This window comes from Penicillium odoratum (assembly GCF_028828045.1).
Source record: "Penicillium odoratum strain IBT 22623 chromosome Unknown utg000004l_segment0_segment0, whole genome shotgun sequence".
In the NCBI taxonomy this organism is placed as follows: domain Eukaryota; kingdom Fungi; phylum Ascomycota; class Eurotiomycetes; order Eurotiales; family Aspergillaceae; genus Penicillium; species Penicillium odoratum.
The window spans coordinates 1,935,849-1,950,806 of NW_026643146.1; the positions used below are offsets into that span (position 1 = coordinate 1,935,849).

At 49.4% G+C, this 14,958-nt stretch overlaps 7 protein-coding genes across 7 annotated transcripts; 4 read left to right on the top strand and 3 right to left on the bottom strand.

The window, feature by feature from the left end:
- Positions 1 to 179: 179 nt before the first annotated feature.
- Positions 180 to 2,619, bottom strand: N7520_004995 (uncharacterized protein; the record flags this gene model as incomplete). The annotated part of the gene is made up of 6 exons (XM_057138929.1): positions 180 to 813; positions 866 to 1,931; positions 1,987 to 2,223; positions 2,274 to 2,376; positions 2,445 to 2,460; positions 2,516 to 2,619. The coding sequence occupies 6 exons, from the start codon at positions 2,617 to 2,619 to the stop codon at positions 180 to 182; spliced, it is 2,160 nt and encodes a 719-aa protein (XP_056997136.1).
- A 554-nt stretch (positions 2,620 to 3,173) lies between these two features.
- N7520_004996 (uncharacterized protein) lies at positions 3,174 to 4,139 on the bottom strand (the record flags this gene model as incomplete). The annotated part of the gene is made up of 2 exons (XM_057138930.1): positions 3,174 to 3,623; positions 3,678 to 4,139. 2 exons carry the CDS (start codon positions 4,137 to 4,139, stop codon positions 3,174 to 3,176), a joined length of 912 nt encoding a protein of 303 aa, XP_056997137.1.
- Positions 4,140 to 4,316: 177 nt separating this feature from the next.
- N7520_004997 (uncharacterized protein) lies at positions 4,317 to 7,215 on the top strand (the record flags this gene model as incomplete). Its single annotated transcript, XM_057138931.1, has 5 exons — positions 4,317 to 4,326; positions 4,381 to 4,420; positions 4,479 to 4,792; positions 4,843 to 6,929; positions 6,985 to 7,215. 5 exons carry the CDS (start codon positions 4,317 to 4,319, stop codon positions 7,213 to 7,215), a joined length of 2,682 nt encoding a protein of 893 aa, XP_056997138.1.
- A 506-nt stretch (positions 7,216 to 7,721) lies between these two features.
- On the top strand, positions 7,722 to 8,825 carry N7520_004998 (alkene reductase; the record flags this gene model as incomplete). The annotated part of the gene is made up of 1 exon (XM_057138932.1): positions 7,722 to 8,825. One exon carries the CDS (start codon positions 7,722 to 7,724, stop codon positions 8,823 to 8,825), a length of 1,104 nt encoding a protein of 367 aa, XP_056997139.1.
- Positions 8,826 to 9,715: 890 nt separating this feature from the next.
- On the top strand, positions 9,716 to 9,907 carry N7520_004999 (uncharacterized protein; the record flags this gene model as incomplete). The annotated part of the gene is made up of 1 exon (XM_057138933.1): positions 9,716 to 9,907. The coding sequence occupies one exon, from the start codon at positions 9,716 to 9,718 to the stop codon at positions 9,905 to 9,907; it is 192 nt and encodes a 63-aa protein (XP_056997140.1).
- Positions 9,908 to 11,389: 1,482 nt separating this feature from the next.
- Positions 11,390 to 12,847, top strand: N7520_005000 (CAIB/BAIF family enzyme; the record flags this gene model as incomplete). Its single annotated transcript, XM_057138934.1, has 1 exon — positions 11,390 to 12,847. One exon carries the CDS (start codon positions 11,390 to 11,392, stop codon positions 12,845 to 12,847), a length of 1,458 nt encoding a protein of 485 aa, XP_056997141.1.
- Positions 12,848 to 13,615: 768 nt separating this feature from the next.
- On the bottom strand, positions 13,616 to 14,697 carry N7520_005001 (SUR7/PalI family protein; the record flags this gene model as incomplete). The annotated part of the gene is made up of 2 exons (XM_057138935.1): positions 13,616 to 14,503; positions 14,560 to 14,697. The coding sequence occupies 2 exons, from the start codon at positions 14,695 to 14,697 to the stop codon at positions 13,616 to 13,618; spliced, it is 1,026 nt and encodes a 341-aa protein (XP_056997142.1).
- Positions 14,698 to 14,958: the final 261 nt, after the last annotated feature.

Here is a 14,958-nt window from a genome sequence, read left to right on the forward strand (position 1 = left end):
AGCGAATGGGACATGATAGAGAACAAATATGCGGCAAAATGCAGGGCACATGACACGATATTGAGGATTCAAACAAGCAAGCCAGATGCAAGGAATATAACTCCGGCAGTAGTGGACGGTCGCTGGTGTGAGAGTCGGGATGACTGTAGAAAGGATGCATCAAGAGCAGGGAGTTGTGTTTAGTTGCTAGTTCCAGTGCTACCAGCGTTGTCTTTTGATGGTGCTGGGTCAGTGCTGGCTGAAACAAGTGTTGGGGCAATTCGGCGTTTCTTCTGTTTCTGGGGAGTGGCTTCTGGACCCTTAATTTCCTCCTTCTCGGACTCGCTGGCGGTTTTTATGTCTCGTTTCCCAAGGACAGTGCCAGTAAGTGTGTTCCCACCTTGCGATCCAGGTAATGGCAAAGGCGTTTGCGGTGGAGTGGTGAGTGGAAGTGTGGAAGGTTGCGCAGAGTGCGTTGCCGTCACCGATGGGACAGAGCCCAGAGTTGGGGTTGGGTTGTTGACTACGGCACCAGTCTGCTGGTTGGATGATTGCGTTGCAACCGAACAAGCTGAATTGGATCGTGCAGGGCTCGCCGGGGGCGCTTGAGAGGTGTTTGATGCGGCGCTGGCCTGGTGGCTAGACTTGATAGGGGACGGGGCATGACTTGGGGTAGGTAAAGGTGTCGCATGGCTTAAAGGAGTGCTTGAGCTAGCATGGTTGGCAGCTGCAGTTGGTCCCGTATATATCTGACCCAGATCCCCGGGTGAGAACGAAAGAGTAGAGCAGAACCCATCGGAAGAGCTCATGAGTAAAGTCAAACCATCATCCGACCTTTTTATTGTTAGATTTACCCTGAGTGGTCAAACGAGAATAGAAAACTTACCAGGTCAAGTCAGTGAAAGTCGCGAAATGCAGATTACTTACCACACACAGAGGAGTCTGCTGCTGTGTATCGTAGATCAGAACGGCATCCTGAGTGGCCACAGCATATACAATGCGGTAAGGAAGCGCAAAAATGGGGGCTGTGGAGCCGGCATTGTTGCTGTCGGCTTTTTTTAATGGCTGAGATGTCGGGCGGTCACCTGCCGGTACGGATAGCGAGTCCTTGGACACTTGATCTGTATTTCCTGATACAACTGGACCCGGTAACGGAGGAAACATTGACTCTTCAGACGAGGTGTCGATAGTGAGATGCTTGGCAGACTGGTTACACTGCTTGAGAGTGTAGAAAATCGGAGAGCACTTGACGGCAACAGAGGGCTTCTTGTGACCAGGAAGGTGAGATACTGGTGGCTTGTTGAAACCGGCGCGCGTATAGACATAAACGGTGTTAATAATTTCGTCTGTTGTCTTGGAAGGGTCGGTGGGTGAGACATGAGAAGTTTTGTATTGACCAGCCGGCGTGAACAACAGGCTTCCATCCGGGGCGAAGGTCAGCCGTCGGAAGAACGAAGTGAATGTTTCGTTGGCATAGATACTAGCATTCCTCACGCCTAGGCCCCCAATGAGGCTTGGGGAAGACACTTCCAGAGGCTTCACAGCAGGCAGTGGCAGGGATGGAGCGGGAGATGCTGAACGTCGAATCGATGGCGATGAACCAAAGGAAGAGCGTCGGCTGTGAGAAACCGGCGGTGGGTCCATGGGTAAATTGGATGCCATTGGCGTTCCCGGTGTAGACGGAGCCGGTGAAGCAATTGCAAGTTGGTTATTATGTTGAGGCCGGCTTGTAGGCTCCGGAGCAGGACTGCTGGATGCGATCCGTTTGGCGGGTAGATCCATCTTGAGAACCTTGCCATGGGGAGTAAGTGTGAATTGGCCATCTTTGGTCTTTAAGCTGTAGATGTGAACTGATCGATCAGATGACTGAGTAGCCACAAATTCATTAAGCGGATCCCACGCAACGCCTTGGACGTAGTGTGAATGCTCTGCAATTTGTCGGACCATTTGACCTGGAAGTTCGATCAGCCATACCGCATCAAAAGAGGATCTAGACTGAAGACCAACCAGTTTGCGCATTGTATATGCGGGCAATGTTGTCCATACTGCCGGTCATAATAAACACCCCATCGGGCGACCAAGCCAAATCGTAGATCTCCGCACCGGACGAGCGGCACATGTGTTTCACTCGCCAAGTCTCTTTATCGTCTGACCGGTCCTCCCCGAGACCAGGCTGTGCTTGTAGTTCCGATGGCACCCAGAGTAAGACATTGCCGTCGTCTCCAGCAGATGCCAGCATCTCACCTATACCAAGTCAGATCAATGGCCGATTGGCGTAGCGCGGGTAACTATACCTTTTGGACAGAAACGAACCACATTGACGGCTTGTGTATGTTTTATGAGAGTACTCAGGTAGGTGACTTTTCGTTCCTCCCCGGTAGATTCGACTTTCCAGAGCTATTATGGTGTCAGACAGGAGTTCATAGAGGGCAAGATAACGGAGGGTGGAAGTTGCGGAGGCGTACTCGGACGTTGTTATCACTAAAGAACCACTGTTAGACATGAACATTGACCGGCAAATAGTCCGCGTACTTACTTTCCACCAGTTGCTAGGCGACCCTTGCCATTGGGGTCAAAGTGGACGGAGTAGATTGGGACATTGTCATCGTGCCATGAGACCAGTAACGCGGAGGCCTTCATAATGAACTATACAGCCCAGAAGCTGTTCTTCAAAACCACCAGTCCCGTGAATGGCGTGCTGGAAGTTTTCCACAATAGGCTTTTTTAACAGAAACCCGAGCCAGTTGAATGAGGTCTCTTCGGCCGATGAATGGGGGGGCAGGGAAGGAAAGTGACCTGTTTATCCCGAAGCGGAGGTGATTTGAAAGAGAAAAGATCAAGAGAATTAGAATTAGGTAGAGAAAACCGATGGCAGAGAGTAGTAAGGGGGAAGCAGTTAAGTTGATGAAGGGGAGTTTCGATGATGCTTCGAGTTGTTTGCGCGGGAACGCGACCGACGAGGCCGATTAGATATGAGCCACTAAACGGGCACGGATTGCAACGCAGCACAATGGAAATAGTCATCCAGTAATCTAAGAATTAAGAGTATTAAGTACTGGATTACTAGACTAGTAGAGTAGATGAGTTGGCTCTTTTAATATATAAGATCTTAATTACTATAATACACATACGAGTCAAATGGTACATAAAGAGCCCTTCAATGACCTGGGACTAGAAGTACAGGAATAAAATAACTAGGACACCCACTTTCCAATTGTCTCGCCAAACCAGCTGACGGCCTTTTCCTGTCTCTTCGACCGAGCATCTGTTTGCGTCTTCATATATGGACTGGCCTCTTCGGCATACAGCTTTGTCTGCTCAAGATGAGCATTATAAGCTCGAATCTCCAGTTCCCGCTCATGCGGTGTGAGTTTCTGTAGCGGTTTGGATGGCTTGAAGCCAGCTGGGACAGACTCGCCGCCGGGGATCTCAATGACCTGGGATTTGTCTGTGGAAATTGAGGCCTCAGGATTGAAGAGGGACTGAATTGGTGGTGGCTCTGTTCCCGCGGCTTTGGCTTCCTCCACTCGTTTCTCATAGTCCAACATCTGGTGGTAGAGCTTGTCGGCATGCATCTGAATTCGTTCTTCTTTCTCGGCGTCATATTCGAACGATGATGCATAGCCCAATGCTTGAAGGAATTTCTAGCGAGATATTAATATTGGGCTATTGTGGATGATCGGATTCGGAGGACTTACACTCTGAGTTGTAAAGCATCGTGAGAAGGTGCCATTCTCCGCCGCGCACATGGTCAATCGCGATTCAAGTTGCTTGCGCCAGTTTCCGGTCTGGAAGCATAACGTGAGGGCCTCATGCTCCATGGCGCAGTTCTCCATCGCTGCCCGTTGCACTGTATCGCCACGCTCCTTGAACTTCTCAATCACTCGTGCCGCTCCGCGGACCCCATCGCCTCCGTCGGCACTGACCGGGGGCTTGTATGTCTTCCACAGATCCGCATAACGACCATCGGGATAGAGTGATTGTGCAGGAACGGTTGGCTTCGAGGGATCGGCTGGCTCTTGCTGCGGCGACGGGGTAGGCGGTTTCACGTCCGGCGCAGGAACATATTTGTCTGGTCGCTCTTGTTCAAGGTACTCCCGGAGGCCTGGGTCAAGCTTCTTCACAGGATCGTTTTTGCTGTCTCCTGAAAACCAACCCATTGGTAATTTAATTCACTGGGATAATTGAGGGAAAGGCGTATGAAGGTATTTCTTAAAGCGTTGCGGAGAAATCGGGATAAAAATGGATCTGCCCTGATACCGATAGGAGCCCGACCGCCGCGGTCTTTACTTTCCACCATCATCAAGACGCGTCTACCTCGACGCCGTTCCTCCACCATGGAATCAAGTATGTTTGGAATGATTAAGACGAATCGCGTACTTTGCAGCTAATTGTTTACAGCGAGAGAGGAGCGATTGCAAATGCGACAGCGTGGAGCTGGGTACGCGCTTCTACCCCGCGAAATCATAACATGGAACCGTGAGCTGACCAGCAATTAGGACGCGCCAAATTAAAGCTGTTGATTTCGGCTTCTCCTTTGGAGCTCCAGCGCCTGGACCAGCAGGCTCTGCTTCAATTTCACTATTCCCCGAACCCGAGATTCCGTCGCAAACACAGTCTGCGCCCGCGCCCGCGCCGAGCGCCGCAACGCCGCCACTGAATGTCTCCTCGCAGCACCAATCGCAGTCGATAAGCCAGCCCCAGCGCACACCTGGAAGCGCACGTAATGATCTTCCTCGACGGCCCTCGACATATGATATACCCTCCGATGAAAGGCCCGAAGAGCCGCGAAGCAATAAAAGGAGAAAGATAAGTGCGTTTTATATAGCAGAGCTCGTGAGTGTTTGTACTGATGCTTCAAAGACCCTCCTACGACGGATGACACTCCTACGAAGCAGAGCGGCCGTGAAGCTAGTGGCAAAACCTCAGGGCCAAGTCAGAATGGCGGCTCGCTGGTACCACATGCGTCACCAGCCCCCGAGGTAGACGTTTTCATGCCTGATGCACCCCAAGACACCCTGATTGCGCCCGAACCTTCAATTACAGCAGAGGATCCCATACATATTGAAGTTCAGGCAGATGTTGCAGGGGGAAATGGCGACTCTAGGGCACAGGCTGTCTCTGAAGAGCAAATTCAAAGTACAACACGAAGTCCGATGCCGGACGCCACAACAGAGACCATTGAGAGACGTCCTCGACAGTCTCGATCACCCAGAGACTTGCTACCCGAAACGCAACCCATTCCCGAGCCTACCCATCCCCTAAGCAAGAAGCAGCGTAGAGGCCGATCACCAACACAAGCCGAAAAGCTTCCAGTGGAGCAATGGAAAGAACAAAAAATTCAACCACCGAGAAGCACATCGCCATCCTCCCAGGGAAGTCGTCAACTGAAGACAAGGATTCCGCGACCCAAAGCTACCCCGATTGATACCCCTGCCAATCAACCGGAAACTGCCGTTCAACCAGACCGCAGTGACCTAGAACCCAAACATGATGCCGTGGATGCGAGCCAGATTCCGTCCGATAATGCAGCCCTAGCCCAAAACTTAGCCGAGACGACAAAGAAGACTCGGGGTCGCAAAGGTCGCCATGAAAATGGCGATGGCTTGCCCGCTCAGATCGTGGAAGAAAGGGTTCCAGAAGTTGAAAAACAGCCGCAATCTGACATTACGCAAACCAAGACCCCTTCCAAAGAAAAACGTCCTCGTGGTCGGCCATCACTTTCTGGAAAGAAACTTGATAACAAAGCACAAACAGAGCCTGACACAAAACCCGGGCCATCAAAGCGCCGTGGAAGGCCGTTGCTTTCTGGAAAGATGCTAGCAAAGGAGCAGGCAGATCCCCAGCCTGAATCAGTTGGACCGGCACCAGATGCAGGAATCGGCCCATCCAAGCCGCGCCGTGGAAGACCGTCGCTTTCCGGGAAAGCACAGGAGCCTAGAACAGAGCCCGAAGCGGAGCTTGGATCGTCAAAGTCTCGTCGGAGACCTGCTAAGAGACAGTCGACAGTAGAACTCGAGTCTACAACCACAGAAGAACAATCGAATGCTACGAGTGAGCCTCAACCAGAACCAGAACAGGCTGAACCTGCATCGAAGGCACGTCGGGGAAGACCTGCGAAGAATAAGCCGTCAATAGAAGCAGAGTCCACAGCCCCGGAAGAAGAACCAAATGCCGAGGATGAGCCTCAACCAGACCTAGAGCATGAATCTGCACCAAAGGGGCGCAGAGGAAGAACCAAGAAAGATAGAACGGTGGCAGAGGAGTCTACTCCTCCCGAAGAACAACCGAATATCGAGGATGAGACTCAACCAGAGCCAGAGCCCGAGGAACCTGTATCAAAGGCACGCCGTGGAAGAAAGAAGGGCAAGACGAGAGCGGATCCTGAATCCACAAGGGAAGGCGAGGCAGATTCCGAGGCAGTTCAAGAAAGTCGAAAACCAAGAGAGCCCCGGGGTGAAACAGTTCCTGTTACCGTGCACCGTCTGTTCAACCCTTCAGCCCTCGGTGCAATGTATGCGTCAACTGCCTCTGACGAGGACGAAGAATCTGCCGATGAGCTCTCAACCCGTCATAAGACCAAGTTGCCTAGCCGTGGTGGTGTCAACCCCGCCGACGTTTTGAGCCAGATTTGCCGTGAAACCCTGGAGAAGACGCTCACGGCTCTCAAGAATGGAATCGCGAATGAAACTAACGCACAAAGGCGAGCGGAGTGGACGCGCAAACGAAAGGCCGTTGAAGCCTTCGGCTCTGAACTTGACGGACGTCTGTTAGACCTGAGTGAGATGCTTGATAGCAATTTCGTGCTCGGTGTGCAGCTTAGGAAGACAAAGCGCGACATGATGGATATGCGGGCCCATCTCTACAAGGTACGACGGGAACGAGAGAGTATTGCTCTACAGATGGATGCAGTGCGTGCTAGGCATATGGAAGAGGAGAATGCGAAAGCCGTAAGTCTAAAGATTTAAATTGAACCGAATCGTCCACTGACAATGACAATGGCAGTCTCGCACCATCATCAATAATTCCCTTCACAGTCTTGAGCTTGCGTTAGATCGCAGCCAACACCGTGCTCCATCTACTACGGAACCATCTTCGGCAGACTTAGAGTTTATGCTCCGCACCGTAGCTGAGGATGTCAGTTGTCGAGCACCAGGAGCCCAAGGAGGACTACTTCACCAGATTCGCGCATTTAATGCGCAACTAGAGACTACGGCTCGAAATTTAGAACGGTGAAGGAGAGGAGATTAATAACGGTAAATCGGGGTTATAATTAACTGATAGCATTATCCCATGGCTGGTCCAAGGATAAAATTACGTGATTATGCATACTTGTACCGGATATAAGATAACTATGTCTCCGTGATCTTATTAATACTTTAGTAATTATGCAAACTAGTAACTTTAAATCTGCGCGTGGCGAAAAGCTTGGAAGTATCTAGTTGTTGGCCAGCCACGATCCACTAAACCCACTAAACCCACTTTCTTCATTGCCGTGAACAAATCAGAGGTCAAGGTCCCTCTCTTCGGAGTACGGAGCAAATTTTTGAATAGAATCTCTCCGTATCTCCAATTTTGCTTGGAAATCAACAGTGGGGCTAGGAAGATATAAAGTCGTTCCCCTGACCCATGTATGTACTGAAGAGAACAAGTTCAAACTACCTGAATTGCTCGCAGTACAACTTAACTGCCTCAATCTCAATCCTCTATATAACTCCATTGGAAATTAAAAATCCAACAAAATGACTAAACTCTTCGAGCCCCTTCGCGTTGGCCGCGTGGAGCTCTCCAACCGCATCACCCTAGCCCCTCTAACCCGCTTCCGCGCCGACGACAACCACGTCCCCCTCCCCTTCGTCAAGGAATACTACGCCCAAAGAGCCTCATTGCCAGGCACCCTCCTTGTCACCGAAGCAACACTCATCAGCGCCCGCGCAGGCGGCTACCCCAACATCCCCGGCATCTACAACGATGCCCAAATCGCCGCCTGGAAGGAGGTAACCGACGCCGTGCACGCAAAGGGCTCCTACATCTACATGCAGATCTGGGCTCTCGGCCGAGTTGCCCCACCAGATGGACTTAAGACCATGGGCGATTTCGTCCCGGTTTCCAGCAGCGCCACACCCTTTGATGGCGGCGCTGTTCCGCATGCACTGACGGAATCCGAGATCCAGGAATGGATCCAGGATTATGCTCAGGCAGCCAAGAATGCTATCGCGGCTGGATTCGATGGTGTTGAGATCCACGGTGCGAACGGGTACTTGATTGATCAGTTTACTCAGGACACGTGCAACAAGCGTACTGATGCATGGGGTGGAAGTGTTGAGAACCGTGCTCGTTTCGCGCTGGAGGTTACCAAGGCTGTTGTTGAGGCTATTGGTGCCGACCGGACTGGTATTCGGTTGAGTCCGTTTAGCATCTTCCAGGGGATGCGGATGGAGGACCCTGTCCCTCAGTTTACGTATTTGGCGGAGCAATTGAAGAGCTTTAAGCTTGCTTATGCCCATGTTGTTGAGGCGCGCATTGCGGGAAATGCGGAGATTGAGGCGAGTGAGAAGCTGGATTTCTTCTTCAAGGCTTATGAACAGGCTAGCCCTATTATGGTGGCTGGTGGATATAAGCCTGATTCGGCGCGTGAGGCTGTTGATGCCGTGTATAAAGATTATGATGTTTTGATTGCATTTGGCCGTTCTTATATCGCCAACCCGGATTTGCCTTTCCGGGTGAAGAGCAATGTTCCCCTTACACCTTATGACCGGGATATGTTCTACCGGCCGAAGGACCCTGTGGGTTATATTGACTATGAGTTCAGTGATGAGTTCAAGGCTGTTAAGGTTGAGGCTTAATTGGGATTACGAGTTTTGGCTTTTGCATAGCGATCTATAAATTATCATTAGAATTAATTGATTTATACTAGAAATCAATATTCCACATGTTGAAACCAGAATACATACTAGTTTCCACTCTTCACTTCTTAGGTCTATATCAATTGGTTTAGATATCCACTTCTTGATCACATTTTATACTATCAGAAAGTTAGCAGAAGCCTAGACAAAGCTTCTTGGATCAGCAAAACTTAGCTGAGATTACCTATCACTCGGGTTTCTCTAAATCTAAGGTCTTCAGATCCTTTGCTTGAAAATCCTCTATGGTGGGCCATAGCCATTGGTGCCTGTTCCACGACTCAACGACCGTCAGTCTTTCACGCTCACTACCAAGAGAGGCTGAAAAATGCATATGGAACTTATCAAGGTTGGAGCAGTTGCCCTTATGACGCCACTTTTGATTAGTTGGAAGTATCAGAGAGCATGACCTGAATTTACTCAGACAGATTTCGAATAGAAAATTCATATACTTCGAATGTTGTAAAGAATGTGCTGTTGGCGAAGAGTATACATTTCCCACATACCTACAGGTCACGAGAAATGTACATCAGTCATTGACCCACGCCAAACCTCAACCCAGTTGTTTTGCTGACATTATATTTTTCGTGAATACTTGATCACTTGAGAATCTACATCGGTTTGAGTTTGATATCTCGGGAACCTTCCAAGGTTCTAAGACTGCTAAAATGGCGTCCCAGCATCTCGGGAATCGATGATTCATCACCAAAGTGGCAAAATCGCGACCTCGGATCTTTATTCCCGTTGATACAGTTGATATTCTCCATTACCATGTGTATACCGGGCCATTTTTGATGAAATGATTCAAATGCTTCGCTGGTCTATTGACCGAGATGATCCGGGTGACTAGCGACATCCTAGAATTGCTAGGAACGCGCGACACCGGCAATTACACACCATGGCTGCGTACAGCGAACCGAGTGGTGGTTGGGGTTGGACTGGCATTTAGCACTAGTGCTCTCATTATGCGAATTTATACCAAGGCACGGGTGATGAAGAAATTCTGGTGGGACGATGGTTTGTGACTCTTGAATAGGTCTTGTCTAAGATGTGACATTAACTTTCCGCTGATAGTATTGATCATCATCGCTTGGGTATGGCTCGATATGGCATGGTTGCCGAATTCGACTGACTCCACGCTTCACAGATCCTCATCGCGGGTGTTCAAGCAGGACTTCTATGTAAGATTTATGAGACAGATCTCGATGAACATGGCTTACCTAGTATTTACCGTTTAGATTCATTCAATCATCTGGGCTTTGGCATACACATCACCGACTTGACACCATCCCTTATTGATCAATGTTTGAAGGTATAGATGAATCAGACTTTACTTCTACAGGCCTAGAAGATTAATATCCATTACTAGGCCATCCTAGGATTGTCCGTCACCTATCTTTTCGCTCTCGCATTCGCGAAACTGGCCTTGCTTATGCTATATCACAGAATATTGCATATAGTTCGCAACTGGGAATATTTTCTCTACATTCTCGCTTTCATTGTCGTTGGATACACACTGGGATTGTCTTTCGCCATCATCTTTGCTTGTAGCCCGGTACAGAAAAGTTGGGATGTCACCATCACCTATGGTTCCTGCATCAATCGTCCAATTCTCTACTTGATGACCACCGTCACAAACACCGCCAGTGATGTGGTACTCATTCTCGTTCCCCTCTATATTGTTTGGGGTTTACGATTACCATTAATCCAGAAGATAGGGGTAGCTCTTTTGCTTGGGCTTGGAAGCTTGTGAGTACTCTCAGCAATACGAATCTTTCACATGCTGCGCTTTACCATTGTGATATGCTATTAACACCAAAAATAAGAGCCCTCGCCACGAGTGTGCTTCGGTTAGCGACTATATGGCCTCTAGTACATACACCTGACCTGCCGTACCATATTGCACTTGCAAGTCTATTCGTGTAAGTTATCTGTATGTCTTTGCTATTTTTTCAAAGGATAAATACCAATGACAATTCTCTAGCAATATCGAAGGCAATTTCATTATAATATGTGCCTGTCTTCCTTATTTACGCCAATTCCTTCGCCATTATGTCCCCAAATTCTTTTCTAATGAAAGATTAGAAACGAATTTGGAAACTCCGTCTCCTCGATTCACACCTACGAGGAAAATGCAAACCCCCAGAATGACTGCAGCCTCAGATGACCTCGAGCTGAGTAGAATCGCGACTGATGGAATCGAATCTTCTTACTTTCCAAATGCCACAGATGATGCGCATACAACAGATTCAAGTGAATCATGATGAATCCAATTGGGGAATTTTGGTCGCATCCACTTGATTTCATACCAACGCATTTTCGCTCTAGAAATACTACAGTACCTCACTTCCAAAGGTTACTAGATCTGTTAGCTCCACTTGTAGGTCATGCGCTCGGTGCTCCGACGCTTGCCGCAGATAACCACAAACCAGCCAAGACTACATGCCGAATGCCGAAATCGCTGTATAAGTGAGTCAAGTCCGAATAACAGCATTCATATAAATCCAATGGTTTCAAATATTGGCCTGAAGGCCCGCTCAAGATTTTCCGCAAAAGACAGTGTAGAGTATCTTTGGAACGGCCTAGGCCTCCCAACAGAGTCCTTGAAATCTCTCAATATTAGCGGCGATGGACCGGGTCTTCCATCATCATTCAAAATCGCCGATCTCGCCCAGGCATCAATAGGCTTGTCTACTCTTTTAGCAGCCCAGATACATGCCCTGCGCAACTCAACCCCAATTCCTGCTGTGACGGTTTCACGAGAACATGCAGTCATCGAGTTCAAATCCGAAAGACTCTACACCTTAGCTGGCAAAGCAGTATTCACTGCCTGGGGCCCTATTGGGGGTCTTCATAAATCCGCCGATGGCTATGTCAGGGTCCATGATGGCTTTCCGAATCATAGAGACGGTACAAAGGCGCTGCTTGGATGTGCGCCTGATGCAGATCGCAAGGAGGTTGCATCTAAGATTGCCTCTTTGAATTCACTAGCACTCGAAACAGCCGCTTTTGAAGCCGGGTTGGTAATTTCTGCTTTGCGAAGTTACTCGGAATGGGATTCTCTCCCCCAGGCGCGAGCTGTGTCCGAATTTCCAATCACTCTCCGCAAGATCGGAGATGCACCAGTTGGGTTACCGCGAAAGATGCAAACAGGGAATACCAAGGCTCTACAAGGACTACGGGTTCTTGAATTTTCTAGAGTGATTGCAGCCCCGTTATCTGGAAGGGCTTTGTCAGCGCATGGCGCCGATGTTCTCTGGGTGACAAGTCCGAATTTACCTGATATTCCAGTCGTCGATCGCGACCTCGGTCGTGGGAAACGAACCATCCAGCTTGATCTGCTTACACCACATGGTGAGCAGGATCTTTCTAGACTTCTAGAGGGCGCCGATGTCGTTACCCAAGGTTTCCGCCCAGGCAGTCTTAAGTCGCGTGGTCTGTCGTCGAAACTTCTAGCAAGCCGTTTCTCCAATCGAGGTATCATTTGCGCCAATCTCTCGGCATACGGGCCTGATGGTCCCTGGTCTGATAGACGTGGATTTGATTCGCTTGTCCAGACATGTTCCGGTATGAATGTTTCAGAGGCTGAGCATTACGGGGCTGGGGAGCCTGCACGGCCGATGCCGTGCCAGGCTCTGGATCATGCAGCAGGTTACTTCCTTGCATCGGGTATCCAGGCTGCTCTATACAAGCGAACCGTTGAAGGTGGATCGTGGGAGGTCGATGTGTCTCTCGCCGGTGTGATGAAGTATCTTAGGTCCCTAGGACAATTTGAAGGGAGATCAGGCTTCCAAGCACCGGACTATAACTTTGTGGCGGATGTGCCTGTGGAATACCTGGAGACAAGGGATACTGGCTTTGGCGAGATGACTGCTGTGCGCCATTCAGGTTCCATTCAGGGAGTCCGAGTGGGATGGGACATTATGCCAAAGCCATTAGGTTTAGATGAGAAGAAGTGGCTGTAAGCCATGGATCTAAGGTATCGTCAACATTTGAAAAGTTTAAGATTAAGATCTCAAGTGCTCAAGCGCTAAATTCGTAGATGGAGACGAGTCAAACATATTTTCTCTCCCAAGTTCTTCCCTCTCCAATGGTCTCCAATCCAGATTACGTTTTCAAAGTTCCTCCAGGGCTCTTCTTTAGGCTACATAATAACCCCCTGGGAGACCTGTCAGCAATATCAGCCACACAGCACCAACCCAGTAAGCCCCAGTACTTTTCATCGATTATACCTGCTATACGGGGTAAGCAAAGCTAGTGTTTCATCGCATCACCTTCTGCTTTGAGTTTCGCTAGGACCCACTCTACGCACTAGTGGAAACGGCCCCAAGGGCACGCAATCTGGTACATCCTTAAAGACATTATGAGGCTAGACAGAGCTAAGACTCTTATTTTGTTTGCCAAGGGACGGGAAGATATCTGGTTTACAGTTTCAGATGGAGAAATAAATGGAGAATTAAGTTTCGGAATAAAGTGTTGAACATTGGAAATCTTCTAATTATTGACGAATTTATCATCAATAATTAGTGTTTATTTGCTAAGCCATGAGAACCATGTACAGTATCAAAAATGCATTTGCAAATGCGTGTGCAGGCGTAAAGTCATCAAAAGGAAATCGTCAAAGATGCCAAGGAACAATAAAACAAAAGCCAGTCCCAACCAGAAAAGCCAATTGAACGCCTTGGTATCACTCTAAGAACGCTTCATATACACGTAATTTTGTTTCACGTCGCTTAGGAGTGGCGGAAAGGCTCGTAAGGGCTCGCATGATGCTGCTGCTGGTGGGTCATGGGGTAGGAGTTTGGAGGAGGGGGAGGAGGGTACGAGGTTGGCTGCTGGTGGCCGAAGGGAGGCTGAGCACCGGCACCAATAGGCTCGTAAGTGTATGGGGCCTTCTCAGCAGTCAATCCCTTGCTGCGGATGTTTCTGTTCTTGTGGTTATAGGGGGAGCGACCAGAGCAGCAGCAGACGCTGAAGACCCAGAAGATCAGGGCAGCGAGGGAGAAGGCGACGGCGAGCCAGGTGGCGGCGAATATGTTCTTGCCCATGGTCAATTTGATGCCGTAGGCTTTCAGGGTTGTTCCCAGACTACTCTTAAAGATGGAGAATAGAACGGTGGAGGTGATGGAGGCGGCTGCGGTGAAGAGGAAGCCGACAATGGCGAAAATGGTGGTGACACAGCTACCCCAGCGGCTGCAGATGGCGAAGATGCCGACGAGGATCTCGATGATGGTGACGGCGAAAGCGACGACGTAGGCGATAAACATCCACTTGGAGACGGCCTTGTAGACCTTCATGACCTTGTTGTAGTCGTCCGGCAGGAGATCCTTAACGGAGGTGCTGTTGAGATCCCAGACGACAAGGGGGTCGAAGTAGAACTCGGCCTTGGGGTCGGAACAGGAAGTGGTGTTGAAGTTCTTGTTGTTGATTTGACCATCGCAATAGCCCATGAGACCGATGTCGTAGAATTCCTTAACCAGGCTGTCGACCTCGTTGCTGGCTATATCGTCGACTAGGGTCTTCACATCCGACGAAGTGACATCGGTAATGTCCAAATCACTGAGGATACTCTCGATTTCGGAAGTGGTTTTTGTGCCATTGGTGATATTCGATAAGTCGATCTATTGGCGCAGTGGTTAGTCGCGAACAGTGGAATATGATGGGGAGTATGTCTTACCCGCATGAAGTAGATGTTGTTCAAGGTGCTAGAGCTGGCCTTGGTACATCCCAGACCCACGAAGATAATACAAATCAATGTAGCGATTGTCAACAGATAAGGCGTGATGATACACGCGACACGACCGGCTTTTCCCATGGTGATGAGCGTAAAAGGATGTGGTGTGGTGTGGGAATATATGGGTAGGCCCTAAAGGGAAGGAAGGGTGTGTAAAAGGAATACGTGGACAAGCGAAATGGGAGGGGAAGATGGCAGGTTTTAATCTCAGACGATCTGCGCCCAGAAAGTGTACAGCCTCTAATGTTGACTAGCAACGACACCAGCCTCCCTGTTAAAGAGGCGCAGGACACTGGCCCCCACCCAATCAGAGAATGAATGAACCCACAAGTGGATCCAATT